This window comes from Carcharodon carcharias, chromosome 8, assembly GCF_017639515.1.
Source record: "Carcharodon carcharias isolate sCarCar2 chromosome 8, sCarCar2.pri, whole genome shotgun sequence".
Taxonomy (NCBI): Eukaryota; Metazoa; Chordata; class Chondrichthyes; order Lamniformes; family Lamnidae; genus Carcharodon; species Carcharodon carcharias.
The window spans coordinates 71917004-71932816 of NC_054474.1; the positions used below are offsets into that span (position 1 = coordinate 71917004).

General features: G+C 45.2%; 1 protein-coding gene across 6 annotated transcripts in view; it reads right to left on the reverse strand.

Moving 5' to 3' along the window:
* The window catches only part of LOC121280937 (lateral signaling target protein 2 homolog), a 68497-nt gene extending 65664 nt beyond the window's left edge, over window positions 1-2833 (reverse strand). For 4 of the 6 annotated variants that reach the window (XM_041193388.1, XM_041193382.1, XM_041193381.1 and 1 more), the window contains exon 1: window positions 2169-2833. In XM_041193388.1, the coding sequence (XP_041049322.1) occupies window positions 2169-2237 (69 nt within the window). In that variant the 5' untranslated portion in view covers window positions 2238-2833. The remainder of the gene's footprint in view (window positions 1-2168) is intronic. The other 2 variants (XM_041193387.1, XM_041193386.1) reach the window with 2 other exon arrangements.
* Window positions 2834-15813: the final 12980 nt, after the last annotated feature.

Sequence of the window (15813 nt, forward strand, 5' to 3'; positions counted from 1 at the left end):
TCTGTTTCCAACTTTCCAACTATCAAGGAAAGATGTGTATGCGTGTGTGTGTGTGTACGCGCTGTAAAACAATACATACATCCATCTATTGCGAGAGAAAAAAAGTAGCAGCCTGTGGCAGGAGTGCAAGCAGCAACAGCTTTTTAATCTTTGCAATCAGCAGTACTGCACCTCTAGCATTGCAATGGAAAGTTATTTTTTGGGATGGGTCAATGTACCACTGGAAGTCACCTGACATTAGAATGTTGCATTTAGTAGCAGGGTCTTAACACATATGCAACTATTATATATCAATTGCAATAAGAAACAAGTTAGTTAGTTTTGTATACACCCAAAAAATCATAAAAACAGAAAATGCTGTAAATACCCAGCAGGGCTGGCAGCATCTACGGAGAGAATGAAAAACAGTTAATGTTTCAGGTAATTGGCCTTTAGTCAGAACTGTTTAGGTTCTGATAAAAGGCCATTGACCAAAAACATCTCTCCATTTTTGTGCAGCAATTGATAGAAAGAATGCAGTGTATTGAAATATCAAATGTTGACAGGGTAGGGAGAAATAAAACAAGTCAAAACACAACATGGTTGATCCCTGCCTCCTCAGGTGATTCTATTAGTTTAAATGAGTAATAGGTCCTACTTGCATGTCAAATAATTGTGCAAGTTGTATTAAAAAGAGTTAGGAATCAGAACAAAATTAAATTTACTTGTGCTTAACGTACAGATCGGGATAAAGCAAAGAAATTATGGTAGGTTAATTATGGCCCGACTACACAATCAATTCAGTCCAAATGACATTTCAATAGGAATGTAACTTTTCCACCTTTTAAAGGCACACCCTAAATTAGCCTTGCATCCCTACAAGAGGGAGGAAATAAATCTGTTGAGTTCTCAAATGCTATTGAATGGTAACAACTGGAAAATGCAGAATGTATAGATGTGGGACAATAACAGGATTTGGGTTTAGGTACTCGGCCCCATCATGGTCAGATGCTCTGGTAACACTCACTCATCACACATGAAAGCTTACTCAGCGAAGGTACTGAGAGCCTATTGTTTCTTATGGAACTCTGCCAACCAAGAGTTTACATGAGTTCAAGGGAGGGAGTGGCTGGGGGAAAAAAAAGCTAGTTACTTTTAGTTAAATTGAATCAACTAACCAATCACACATTTTACATGTGCGCTGGTCAAGAGAGAGCAGCCATATACACAGTTAACAAATTCTTGCACATATCTCTAACCTGGGCAACTAAGTTCTCCAAAAGCCAATGGTTACAAATTAGACAACTTTCCCTAGTGCACATCATGCAAAGACACAAAATGATGAACCATGAAAGATGATTCATATCTGCCAAATGGGTTGATATGAAAATTCATGAGTGAACTTGCTATTGAGTTATGACCAGGGCCATGAATGTGATGCAATTCACATTTGACACCACACCATGATTTATATTTGTATTAGGCAAGCAACTGAAATTATTAAGAGACACAGATACAAATATCCATTTAATCTCAAACCAAATAGAAATATGGATTGAAGGCTGGGTTCAGGGAAGTCATTTTGAAATCCCTTCCTCCTTATTTGCCTGTTGCCTGTTCCCAGATGAGATATTACTTCCACAATTTTAGGAATACTGTTTTGTTAATTACAACTTAATGTGCTGAAAAAGACAATTAATGGACTTCAAACCTTTTTAAAATAAACTTGTTGCATTTGTCAATTTAATTTATGACCTACTGAGGTGATGTGATATGCTGGAGTTTGAATGCATTGCTGATCAAGTAGCCAAAGTGAAAGTAGTTCAGGCACTTCCCAACAGGAAAAAAGGAGGCAGATAAGAAGAGACATCCAATAATCTCTGGCTGCTATGACACACTCAGTAGAGTGTACCAAGGGACAGTAATTTGAGGGCACTTTGTTGTGTGAAGGAAACAGAAGATTAAATTGTCCAATAGCTACTAAACAAAAAGCCAAAACTAAGTCACTATTTTAATAGGCTACAGATTAGAATTCTAATTGCAAGTTTAAAAATAAAAGTAGCTGAAAGGCCAAAATCATTAGACAAAGGACAGAAAATATTAAAAACAAGTACAAGCTTTTAAAATTATAGCAGAGGTGAATGGGATGAAGAGTGGAAAGTTTGAGTGCAGAATATACACTGTCTTACTTTCGGTTTGTGGAGCCATCTCTTCATTGCAGCAGGCAGCATACTCAACTCCTCAGAGATGCTGTGCATTCAAAAACCACACTTCAAGCAGCTGGATCCACAGTCCTGATTTCTGTTGCCTGGGATCTGCTTCAATGTTTTGAGTACACTTTTTCAAGCATGGCAATACTTCTCAATCACAATCATTGGCTTATCTCTGTCCCCTCTCACTTCAACAGGTTGGTAATTGTGTCCCCAGCAGATAGACTGGCAATTTACTTCTTTTCCATGGGCAGGCTGATTTTATTCTTCAGTTTCTCGCACACTCGCACAAGGGCAAACAGCCAGTTCTCTCTCTCTCTCTCATACACACAAACAGTTTAAATAACTCTGCACAGTCTTCCTTGAGCAGATTAGCAATTACTCATCATTCTTCCTTGGGTAGGTTAGTATTTCTTGAACTGGCAAGACATGTTTTTCTGTCAGGTAGAGGGGTGGTTCACTATCTCCCGGGTGCTTTGCTGTTTCCTTTTCAGACACTGCAATAACTCCTCCAGCTGTTAACTACTGAGAACGTTTTTTTGAGTTGAACCGAGCCTCTCATTCCATCTCTGACCTGCCCCACTGCTCTCCCATTATCGGATCAGCACGCACCCTCCAGTCCCTTCCGTCTTCGCCTCTGTCCTGTCTAACTTATCTCTCTCTGCCCACCTGACGCACTTACCTAACTTAATCATAATTTACGCGCTGACGCGATCAAATTGGCCCCGCCTTTCCGTGCACGGCTCTGCCCTCCAAGCTGTAATCCCGCCCAAAGGTCGGTCCAGGTGAAGGCACAGAACCTACCATTTTGGTAAAGGAAATCTTCTCAACACCTGCAAGCCTATGTTCTGGGGTTTTCAACGCAAATATTTAGGCAGTAAGTATTTATGTTGCAGTTTCCATAATAAACAGGAAGGACCACCAAATCTGTAAAATAATTCATCTCCACACCAGTGCGTGTTTTCTTTTACCTGGTAACCACTATAACGACAACAAGAGCATGTGTTTCAGAGACTGCTCGATGGAGACGCTGGGTGACAGTGACACTGCAGTCAGCCAAATAATTTTTTTATAAATTATACCTCTTCAAAGGAGCAGCAATACAGTCAGATAGACCTCTATCTATTGCCTTTCTAACACATTGGCCAAAAATAGACTTTGGAACCTTATGAATGATTCTTTTATTCATTCATGGGATGTAGGTGTGCTGGTTGGGCCAGCATTTATTGCCCATCCCTGATTGCCCTTGAGAAAGTGGTGTGAGCTGCCTTCTTGAACCGCTGCAGTCCATGTGGTGTAGGTACACCCACAGTGCTGTTAGGGAGGGAATTCCAGGATTTTGACCCAGCGACAGTGAAGGAACAGCGATATATTTCCAAGTCAGGATGGCGTGTTGCTTGGAGAAGAACTTCCAGTTAGTGATGTACCCATCTATCTGCTGCCCTTGTCCTTCTAGATGTTGGCGGTCATGGATTTAGAAGGTTGAGTCTAAGGAGCCTTGGTGAGTTCCTGCAGTGCATCTTGTAGATGATACACACTGCCGCTACTGTGCGTCAGTGTTGGGGAAGTGAATGTTTGTGGATGGAGTGCCAATCAAGCAGTCTGCTTGTCATGCATGGTGTCAAACTTCTTGAGTGTTGTTGGAGCTGCACTCATCCAGGAACAATGATGTGGCTTAAACACCTGACATACACAATGCAGACCTGATGGAGACTTGAGAAAGGGCTGAAGTCCATTGGTGGCACAGGGAATATTATTCTGATGTAATGCATTAAGTTTTCCTTTGTTTTTAGTTACTGTTTGGAGATTATTGCTTATGCCCCTTTAGATGGTGGTGGGGATCATCTTTGCTAAATTACTTTTGATTGATGACATTCTTGTCTTAATTGACAGTTAAGAAGTCAATATCTGTTCTAAAGTATGGAAATATCCAAGTTCTGCTCATTCTGTGTGCTCTTTTGAACAGCTACAATTTTGCTCAAGTTCAACTTCCTGGGCTTCTGGATTCCTTTCCCATCACTGCCGTCCTGGATGAATCAGACATGACTCTGCTCTGCTACTCAGTCACTTCAAATGTGAAGGTAACATGTGTAGCTTCAACCCTCACTTGCTGAACCTCAGAACTGTAATTAAACATACTGCTATTTTTTCAGCATTACTTTGCTGCTATGTTGGGTTTCGACCAGGAATCCACTTTCTCCTGGGTTGAATCTGCACTGACTTCTGGATTTTCAGCACTGCTGTTGTTTTCTATTGAGCTTGCATCTTCTGCAGGACTAAGTCTAATTCTAATACCTGGTCTGCTCCTACATTCTTGGTTTTCTGCTCATTTGCTGGGAATTTTTCCCACTTTTCTGAGACAGCTCTGATCTGTTCTTGCTACCTCCCATCTTGATCTGGATTCTGCTCCATGAGTTTTGTGTTATGGTTTTCCATGTTTCCTCTTGAACTTGTATCCTCCACATCTTCTCATCATTCTTCAGTAGATCGGGTTGGATCAGATCCTGTTGCTACTTCTGATCTTGGGGTGCTAGTTACCCCCATACAGCTGCTCCTCAGACCAGCTCCCGCTTACTTTGTTCTCTCTCTCTTCTTCTTGATTCTCCTGGTTCCTACTCTCTTGTTGACCTCCCATGAGACCTTCGATTCCTCCCCTTTCAGGTACTTTGTTACCATAGCACATCTTCGTTCCCACCACTCCAAGGTATTTTGACATTCTGACTGCAGAGCATCTGATGCACAAATGGTTTAGCCATCCATCATCTGATCTGGCTGGGCTACATAAAACACTAGAGAGCCTTGCTCTCCTTTTCCAAAACTGCTCAGCACTATAGGAACATCCTGTTGAGCAAATAAAACCCCTTGTGCCTTTTCTCCACTATTGATTGTCTCCTTAAGCATCTCTCCCCTACAAGTGTGAGAAACCCATGGTCTTTTTGTCACTAGCATTGTGCTGACTTTGCCACATTCTCCCTTCCCCTAGTCCACTGGACAAAACTTGACTTTCCTGAACCCACGTCTCTCCGTAAGTTTTCTTCTGTCATCCCCACATGCTCTTTTCAATCTCATCTTCTCCGTAAGACCCACCTGCAGCTCTGTTGACCCAATTTTTACTAAACTGCTGACCACTAAATTTCCATTCCTGACTTTCATTTTAGCTGGCATTGTAAATGGTTCCCTCTCTCCTCGGGTACTGTTCCTCTCTCCTTCAAGACCCCCATCAATGCCCCTAATTCTTAAAATTTCCACCTTTGGTTCCTCTGTCCTCACAGACTATTGCCCAATCTCCAACCTCTCAAAAGTCCTTGAACATGTTGTTACCTCCCAAATCTGTGCCAATCTCCGGTATAATTTCATGTTTGAATTCATCCAATCACATTTCTGCCCCTACCACCATGCTGAAATGGCCCTGATCAAAGTCACAAATGACATCCTTGTAGCTGTGGCCATGGTGGTATATCCCTCCTTGTCTTTCTTGACTGTTTTTTCATTGTTGTGGGTCTTGACTGAGGTTGTCCTTGGTTAGAATCGATAGGGACTGCTGGAGGCAAGGCTGTTGATAAACTTTACCTTTTATTAAACATTCTTCTAACTACACACAGGAAAAGGCTTAGCACAGGGTTACATGCACAGCCATCCCTCAGTGTGCTCCATTGTCAAGTGATCTTACATCACTGATGATGTAGACTATCTATTTACATATTTAACATTAACCCTTTACACTACATCTCCCAAGCCTCTGACTCTATTCAGTACATTATTTACATTATCCTACTTCTCCTCCTGAAGTCTCTGCCTTCATCCCTAGTTCACAGAGATAACTGATGGTGGTTTCACCAGTCTGCCTGACCTTGTTCTCAGCTCTCTCGGAGGACGTATAGGCTCCAAGTTCTCCATGTTCTCTCTTGAACTTGGGAGAGTAGAATGTGAATCATTAGCATCTACCAGATCACTGTTCAGGTTGTCTTCCTGATCTTATGTAACTGAATGGAATGGAAGGTCTTCTTCTTGTAGATACAAGTGTGCTTCTGTTTCTTTTCACTATTCCATTTTCAGTCTCCACAAGATAAGATCGTGGTTGTAGCGTTTTTTTCCAAAACCTGGCCTTCACGATTTTGGTCATGAATCCATACTGACTCCTCTGCCTGGAGTTCTGGTAAGTTATGTACTCTAGAGTTGATGATAGTTTCTGCTTTGATTTGCATAACACTCATCCTCCTTCTCCTTTACTCCCTCTATATCTGATGCTTTGAGGCATGGCATAAGTGTGTCAGGAAGTGCAAGAAATTGAATCCACAGTCGTCTTTCTATTAGAAGTTTGCATGGAGCCAGACCATTCTGGAACAGTGAGAATGGTACTCACAAGTGCCAAGTTGATTTGCCATTTTTCATCAACAAAGCCTTTACCATCCTTACTCCTCTTTTGGTCTCCCCATTGGCTTGCGGGTATCTGTGTGAACTAGTTGTGTGGACAAACCCATAGGCTTCTTTGAACAGCTTAAAACATTTGTTGACAAACTGTGCGCACTTATCTGAAACGACTGGGTCTTCAATGTTGTGCATGGGAAACTTTGCTTTTAGTAGCACAATAACAGCTTCCGAGGTGGGATCATGCAGGTGGTTAACCTCAGCCCATCTGGAGTAACAGTCAACAACTATGAGGAATGTCTTTGCTTTGAGTACGTAAAGATCCATTCCAAGATGTTCCATGGTCTGGATGGAAATGAGAATCCATCAGTGGTTCTCTTTACTGCTGGCAATGGATTACGCAGGCGATGCAGATTGAAATAATTTCTTCTAATGGTTCCCTCTGTTCTCAGGTCCTGTTCCTCTCTCCTTCAAGACCCCCATCAATGCCCCTAATTCTTAAAATTTCCATCTTTGACTCCCCTGTCCTCACTAATGATTTTGAGATCCCTCACCACCAAACAGAATTTTGCACTCTGGTACCACATGTTGTAATGTCTGACTGTCCCTAGTAGATTCACTGAAGGATCTTGAGCCTGAGGACTTTAGGTATGGCCAATCTGTCATCATAAGTCAGCAAGCCATCTGTGACACTGAGATGTCTTTATTGGTTGAAGTATTGCTTCAAGATGAGATTACTTGGAACATATTCTGGACATCCTTTGATGCAGTACTCCTGAATCTGAGCACATCCTTCATCTACTTTTTGAGCCTTTCGAATTTCATTTCCCATCTGTGTGGTAGCTGGTAGAAATTTTGTGGTCAATGAAGTATAGGATTCTGTATCTGACAAAATTTGTGTCCTCTTTTTCAGGCTTTTCAGCAGGAACGCATGACAATGTGTCTCTGCTGTAGTTTGTTGTTTTTCCTTGGACATACTCGGCTGTAGCATCGAATCTCATCAATCTCAAATAAAATCTCTGCACTCTTGGCGACATCTTTGCTTATTCTTTAGCAGTTAATAACATAATATGTCCCAGAAGTTTAATGGTTGAATGTGAGAACTCACATTTATTATTTAGAGTTAGTCCTGTTTCTTGAAAGCATTGCAACACTACTCTCACTCTGCCACCATGCTCTGATATAGTGCACCCATGGACCAGGATGTCATCCATGTGTCAGATGACCCCTGCTAAGCCTTCCACAATACTCATCACTGTCCTCTGAAAAATCTCCGGCACTGATGTAATGCCAAAGGGTAGTCACTTGAAGCAGTATCTCCTAAATGGCAGGATGAATGTTGTCAGTAGTTTGGATTACTCATCCAAAGGTAGTTGCCAAAAGCTATTGTTTGCATCTAGTTTGGTAAAAATTGTGTTTTTTGCTAGCTTTGCCAGACTCTCATCCACAGATGCCATTGTGTGGATCTCCCAGTCCACAGCTTTGTTTATTTGTGTGAGGTAAACACAGATTCACAGTGAGCCATTTTGTTTTGGTACAGGAACCATATCTGAACACCGGCTTGTAGGTTTCATTATAAGTGAGATTATTCCCCAATGCAGCATTGACTCAATTTCTTGCTTCTGTACAAGTGGGTGTGGAACTTTCTTTGGGGTGAAAAAGCACACTGGTATGGCATTTGTTCTCAGTGTGATGTGTTTTCAGTTTCCCTAGGCCTCTAAGTGAGTTTGGAAATTCTGTCATGAATTCCTTCAGTTTGTCTTGGCATCCTAATTCTTCTAATTTATAGATAAGTTGTAATTCTGAGCAAGGCTTTCAGCTTAACAGTGAACACTCTTGATTTTGGATCATGTACAAATTTTCTGTGATTTCTCTGCCTTTGTAATGAAATGTAAAGGTCAACTGTCCCTTGACGTTTGATTGAATTCCTCCTGGAACATGGGGCAGAATTTTCCCATTGGCGTACTGGTGTGGGCCCCGCATTTCTGCGCGTAAAATAACGAGTGTCCCAATATCACCACGCGCCATCACAATATTTCATTGGGCGGGCGTGCGTTGATATCCGCTGCACGCCTGCCATTAATTAACGGGCCACTTAAGGTCCTTGACTCATCAAATGACGCCGATTTTTCGGCGCCCGTGTAATCTTCAGGTCGGCGCATGGGTGCAATGGGCAGATGGGTAGGACACATTTGTATAAACCTCACCCACGGGCAGGCTAAGAGGGCTCACTGGGGTTGTGAGTGTGCTCTGTCAAATTGATTTTTCAAAGTTTTTGAAACCTGCCTGTGTGATCTGCAATATTTCAAAACGCATATCGGCTCCTTTGTCTGGACTCTTAACCCTCAGGTCAGCATTCTGCAGTGAGGAATCTTTTTTGGGTCTGCAGGTTTCTGGAAGCCTCCCCATAGCCTGGGAATGGGAGCTGAACTCTCCAATGGAGGCACCTCCTCTGAGGAGGAAGGGAGGGCTAGAAGGGGGAGGAGGCCAGGAGTGCACATTCAGCCTCCAAGGGAGCCACCTTTGGGAGGACAGGTGCAGGCACAAGGGGCTCAGGGCCAAGAGGTAATCCAAGGCGGAAGGGGCCGCAGAAGACGTCACTATCCTGCCAGCTTGACAGGTGGCGAAGCCAGCCACCTCAATATGTCTGAGGTGCAGTGCCAAAGGAGGCTCCATCTCTCAAGGGAGTCAGTCAACTATATCTGTCAGATGATCGGGCATGAGATCTCTGCTAACTGTGTGGGTGGACACCCCATGCCAGTGGCTCTGAAGGTCACAGCTGCCCTCAACTTCTATGTCTCTGGCTCTTTCCAGGGGTTGGTGGGTGATCTTTGCAGTGTCTCCTAATCAGCTGTCCACACTTGTGTCAAGCAGGTTACAGATGCTCTGTTCAGGGTGCATTGACCTTCATCCACTTCCATTGGGACCAGGCAAGCCAGACACAGCGAGCCAGAGGCTTTGTGGCCATTGCTGGCTTCCCTCACGTCCAGGGTGCTATAGACTGCACACACATTGCTATCAAGGCGCCAGCAGGTGAGCCCAGTGCCTTCCTCAACAGGAAGGACTTCCACCCCATGAATGTGCAGATGGTGTGTGATCACAGGATGCTAATTCTAAAGTCTGTGCAAGGTACCCAGGCAGCTTCCATGATGCCTACATCCTTAGATACTCCCAGGTGCCAGGGCTCTTCAATGCTCCAGCATGGCTTGATGGATGGCTGCTGGGTGACAAGGGCTATCCCCTCAGAAGGTGGCTCATGATGCCTCTCCGCCATCCAAGAACAGAAGCTGAGCAGTGGTACAATAGGAGCCACGCCTCCACAAGGGCTGTGGTGGAGAGACCCACTGGTCTTCTCAAGATGCGTTTCCGATGCCTGGACTGCGCAGAGGGTGCACTCCACTAGCCTCCAGATTGTAAGTCGGTGATAGTGGTTGCATGCTGCACTCTCCACAATCTTGTGCTGGAAAGGGGGCACACAGTGGACGATGAAGACGTCAATGCATTGGCTGCGGCTGCACACGATGAGTTCAGCAGTGAGTCCAAGAATAAGCACGCACAGGGAAGTGCTGAGGAGGTAGACGTTGACCCGGGCATACTCCAGAGAGGCAGGGACACCCAGGAGGCTTTAATCAATGACCCTTCAGCTAGCCCACCACAGATGGACCTCCAAGACAAGCCTGGGCTATAGGCTCCATACTCGATACCTAAGTGCCAAATCTTCCAGGATAGGAACAATAACTTAAGGGCCTTGTTAATAAAGCTGAATGTCCCACAAAGCACTCCTAACATTTTTGGAAACCATACACATGCAGAAGAAAAGAGGCACCATCAGCCATGGTCACATGTCTGAATTCAATATCACAAGCAAAGAAACTTAATGAAACAAAACGACAAGGGTATTCCAACTCAAAGCAAATCTTAAAGGCCTCATCTCGTGCCAACACAAAAGTACTTGGTGCTACCACATCGCTGGGAGTGGCATCTGAGACAGCCTGCTGACTCTGCTGTCCTATTGGTCTTGATGACCTTGGCGGTCGTCCTCTGGCCCGTGGAGCCTGTACTGGCCCCACTTGGGAGGGATCTGCCAGTTCCACAGCTGGCATCTCCCTAGTCGTCACCCTCACTGGATGATACAGTCATTGGGAGAGGGGCGGAGGAGCTGCGGCCCTCATCCAGAGCACCCTGAGAGGAGTCCACAGAGATGACAGACAGCTGCTGCGCTGATGTGAAGTCGCTTCAGACCTCCCTGCTCACCGTGGATGGATGGACACCGAGCTAGGAAACTTGGTGCCCACCCCATCTCCCACACTGGCACTGACCAGCTGAGGTCAAAGACGATGTGAGGGCTTGCTGGTCAGACCGCATCCCCAGGAAGCCTGATGGGTCTCCTGGAAGAGGCTCTCCACGAGACTCGCAGCTCTGTCCATGGAGGACGCGTGGCGCTTGGACATGTGCCTCATTGCTTCGGCGATCGTCCGCATAGCCTCTTGTATCTACCCAGATGTTCCCGCAAACCCGGCCGCATTTCATGCCCCTGCTGCGTAGCGGATGACTCCAGAGGCACATCATCAGGCACCGACTGAGCATGTGCCTGGTTTCCTGCAATGCTCCGACTGCTGGTGCCATGGGCACTCTCTGTCTCTGCCAGCTCCTCCAGCGACTGTGAAGTGCCCTCACTGCTGTGCCCCTTGACACTAGCCGATCTTCTAACTCCCACCAAGGTGCTAGTATCTGTGCTGATGTCTGCCTGGCAGAGATGGTGTGACGCTGGTGAGACTTCAGGGCCCTCAGGTGCGAGAGGGGGCCTCTGCTGCTCCTCCTCCCGGCCCTGCTCTGCTGATGCTGAAAGGAAGAACAAGGACATTGGATCAGTTAACATGGAGACAATGACAAAGTGCTTGCCTGTCCCCCGGATCATTATGCGCTCATCCTTCCATAAGCAATAGTCAAGTCATGTTGCAAAACAAAATCACTTAACATTCAGCAGTGCTATGGCTGTTGGGAGAACAATGGTGACCTCACTGCTGGGCATACATACCTGGCCATTGCACCCCAGCCTCATCAACACCAGTGGACCTGGGCGCATGGCACCTCTCCAAATCCAGGGCCTCCTGCTCAAACTGGCTGAGAATAGCTAACTGCGCCTGGCCGCCACCAGCCCTCACCCGCTCTGCCGCGTTATGAGAATTCTTCTCCTGAAAATGAGAGAAGAGCATTGATTTGTGCAAATTGGACATAGACTCACTTCGTGCACGGCCCACCCCAACCAGAGTGGGACATATCAGGTGTCCAGAGCCTCGTCACCCCGCTGCTGCCAAACACTCACACAAAGGTGCTGGGCCTGTTCCCCATCCCTCCACCTCCCCCCTTGGCCACATGCTGCCTAAAATCACATTAGGCACCACACGGTATATCCTTCCATAGCAAGGAGATGCAAGCACATGGAACGCAGAGCACAGCCAATGGTTCGTTGCCACACCACCTTGAAGCTGCCCTCCCAGCCTGTCATCACCCTGACTTGGACACGTCCTGCAATTCAAGCACAGTGCCTAGGTGCAGCTCCTCCAGGTTGCCCCCAAAATAGTGTACCACATGCTGTGGGCATAGAACCCATCTCTTCACCACCCTCTCAGGCTGACCTCAGCATGAGCAATATCTTCTGGCCCACCCAGCAAAGGACACATGCCGTCAATGATTCCATGCAGTCACTACACTCAAACTTGGGTGGGGGAGGAGGCAGCAGGGGGGAAAGCTGACCTGCTGGGTTAAGTGACCAATGCCAAAATTGTCCTCACCCTACCAGAGTGCAACAAGTCATTGAAGCGCTTGCAGCACTGGATCCAGATGCGCCGCCCCACATCCGCCACATCCTCAAAGGCAGGTTTTGTCATGTGGTGGGCCTCCTCCTCCCGTCCTGGGGAACCAGCACCTCCTGCCATGCTGCTACCTCCTCAAGGTGGGCAGCTAGGCACTCATCGGAAAAATGAGGGGCACACTGGCCCCGATGGCCTACCCTCCGGTCTGGTCTGCCCCAGTGGCCTACCCTCCGGCCTGGCCTGCCCCGATGGCCTACCCTCCAGACTTGCATAACCTCCATTGCCCCTCTGCAGAGCCCTTAGCCCAGCCATGAGCAGCCTTTACCAGGCCTTCCTTTATACCGGCCGCCGGGTTGCCATTGGACCCAGTGGGCTAAGCGCACCCACTGCCACCCGCCCACTCCCACTGTGCACGGGAGTCGTGAAGTACGCTGGGTGGGCCTTAATTGGCTGCCCGCATAAAATGGCGGCACGGACCCAATCACGAGTGACTCCCGCTCCCGCTCTGCCTTCCCCCTCCCGCCACCCCCCAACCATCCAGAAAATTCCGTCCATGGAGTTGTATGGTTGACGGCTGGAGAAAGTTTTGCTTTCGCCACTATTTTGTGTCTGAAGGAACTGAAACGCTTGCTTCAGTGTCTAATTTGAAGTTTGTTTTATGTCTGTCAACCTTAATGTCTGCGCTCCAATAGTTCTCATTAAATCCTGCAATTTCTCCCAAGAATAGCACTTCAATGTCTTTGCATCCTCAATATCTTGAATGCTACTTGCTTTAATTGGTTTCTCTTTACATTTCTGAGTTGGAAGTTTTTTTTCTGCTGCAGCTTTAAAACGTCCTCTCCTCTTACAGGAAAGGCAGGACATTCTTATCGTTGATGCAGCTTTTTCTCAGCACAGCGAGAACACTGAGTAATGGCGGTTACTGTGCCCTCTTTGCTCTCTCCCTGTTTTCCTATCACTTCTGTGTTCTATAAACTGCATTGTCAGTTGCTGTTCTCCACAAAATTTACCTGTCACCTCGAATGAATACGTGGTTTTGCTTTCTCACTTCTGCCTGCCTTGTTAATTGCACAGCCTTTGATCGTGTTAAATCATCCCTCGACTGTGGACAATTTGATAAAGTCTCGTCTTATACTGCTACAACAATGCAATCCTGAATTAATTTGTCTTTCAGGGCTCTATATTCACAATTCTCAGCTAGTCAATATAAATCGTTCATGAAGGAATCTACCCTGGTCTTTGAGTATGTCTATTGAACTTATCCTTTGTATGATTGTGTTCTTTCTAAGGCTGAAATATGTATCAAAAACTTTTATAACATCTTCATATACCACCATTTCTTCATTTATGCCCTATCTGACTAATAATATCATCTGCACTACCGCCCATGACATTGACAGGGGTACTGACCTGATCCTTGCTCGGTTTCTCTGCTAGTCCTGAGGTGGTTCTGTACCTGGTAAACCTACCTCGCCAATTCTGCCACTTCTCGTGTTGATCTGGGCCTTCCACTTGTTCTAAGCACTCTGGTAAGGGTAAGATTTTTTACATGGTTTTTCTTCACTCCTGCTTTTCTTCAAGTTCTTTTGGCATTTTTCCTTTGCTGTCCTTCCTTCGCAGTCATTTTGTTTGCTGCTTTTGCTGTTGCTGGACTTTTTCTTTCTCAGTCTTGGGATTTTTATCTGGTGGTTTTTCTGTTGTCTTTACTGCTGCTACCATCTGTTATCATCGTTGTAGGTCTTAGCTTAGGTTGTCCTTGGTCAGGATCAATAGAGACTGCTGGAGGCAAGATTGTTGAAAAACTTTATCTTTTATTAAACATTCTTCTAACTACACACAGGGCAAAACTTAGCACGAGGCTTCACACAGAACCATCCCTCTGTTGTCATATGATCTTGCATCACTGATGATGTAGATTGTTTATTTACGTATTTAATATTAACCCTTTACACTCCATCGACCTGTGTGCAGATTTAACAGTCAACCACACCATCCTCCCTCCAATAAGTCTCTTTCATTGTCCAACTGTGTTGTATTGTAAGATATATTATTTAAAAAGTGTAATATAAATTATTGCCAAAAATATAAAAAATCTCCCAAGTCCTCCCAATGTTTAAAAAATTGCACTTACAAACTATAAAATGTGGAAAACAGATCAAGAAAATCAGAATTTAATGACCAGGAATTAAAACGTTGTGGTTGGTGGGGGGTGGATGGCTGGGAACAATGACCTTGAAGGGCATGAATTTTTGGAACTAGGTTAAATCTAACAAATCCTTTTGGCAGAATTGAGCCTTGGAAGTGGATTATTTGACAGTTGAACTAAACTTCTAGGACTAAAGGCATAATGTTGTTGGAAAAAGTGCTAAGTAGAAAGATTACAATCAGCTCCACACCAGGGAGAGCAATTGAATGAATATCTTAGGAATGGGTTGAACTAGAATGAGAGCGTTATGCAAATTTTCATTGTTGAAAGCTTGGAAATGGATTGGGAAGGTTGAGGTGAAAATTCAAAACCTGATAAGTGTTTAAGGGTTGAGGAAGACTTTAACTTTTGACTTTGGAATCTGTTCTAGCAGCCTAGAGGCAGCAGCCATTTTGATATCTGGGCAAAAACAGAATTACCTGGAAAAACTCAGCAGGTCTGGCAGCATCGGCGGAGAAGAAAAGAGTTGACGTTTCGAGTCCTCATGACCCTTCGACAGAACTTGAGTTCGAGTCCAAGAAAGAGTTGAAATATAAGCTGGTTTAAGGTGTGTGTGTGGGGGGCGGAGAGATAGAGAGAGAGAGAGGTGGGGGGGTGGGTGTGGTTGTAGGGACAAACAAGCAGTGATAGAAGCATATCTGGGCAACCTGGAACTAGTGAACTGCTGGCTGCACACAGCTGGATTCAGGCTGGTGCAATATTGGGTGGCCTGGTGTCAGCAAAGAGGTGTGCTTGGTGGTCAAGACCTGAGGGGAGAAACTTAGTGTGGCAGTGACCAAAATCATTTTTGTGGGGTCCAGGAAAGCACTCCTGCACCTCCTGGCCCCATAAAAATAATTTAATGCTTAGCTTTCTATAGACTCTTTTCATCTTTATCACCAGTAGCATTGATTGGAGAGTGCACAGTGAGGTTGTATCCTAAAATGGCAATAAAGGTTCTATGCACATTAGAGGACCATGATTTGCATATTCAAAGAGGCCTACAGGCTGAAATAGGCAACACCTTGGCTGCCCATTCGGTCCTGTCAAATTGGCGGCAGCCAGAACATTGGTTTTAATCAAGCAGTGAGTCTTATAATCTGTATTTTGAGGCCATTTCTGTCTCGTTGTTGCTGATTATGGCAAGTTATAATTTGTATGTTTTGAGATGCAGGCTTTGAATTCAGTAGTAATAAGATCACCGAGTCTCAAGGTGTTTTTTTATAAAACTAAATTAAACATTTATTAATACAAG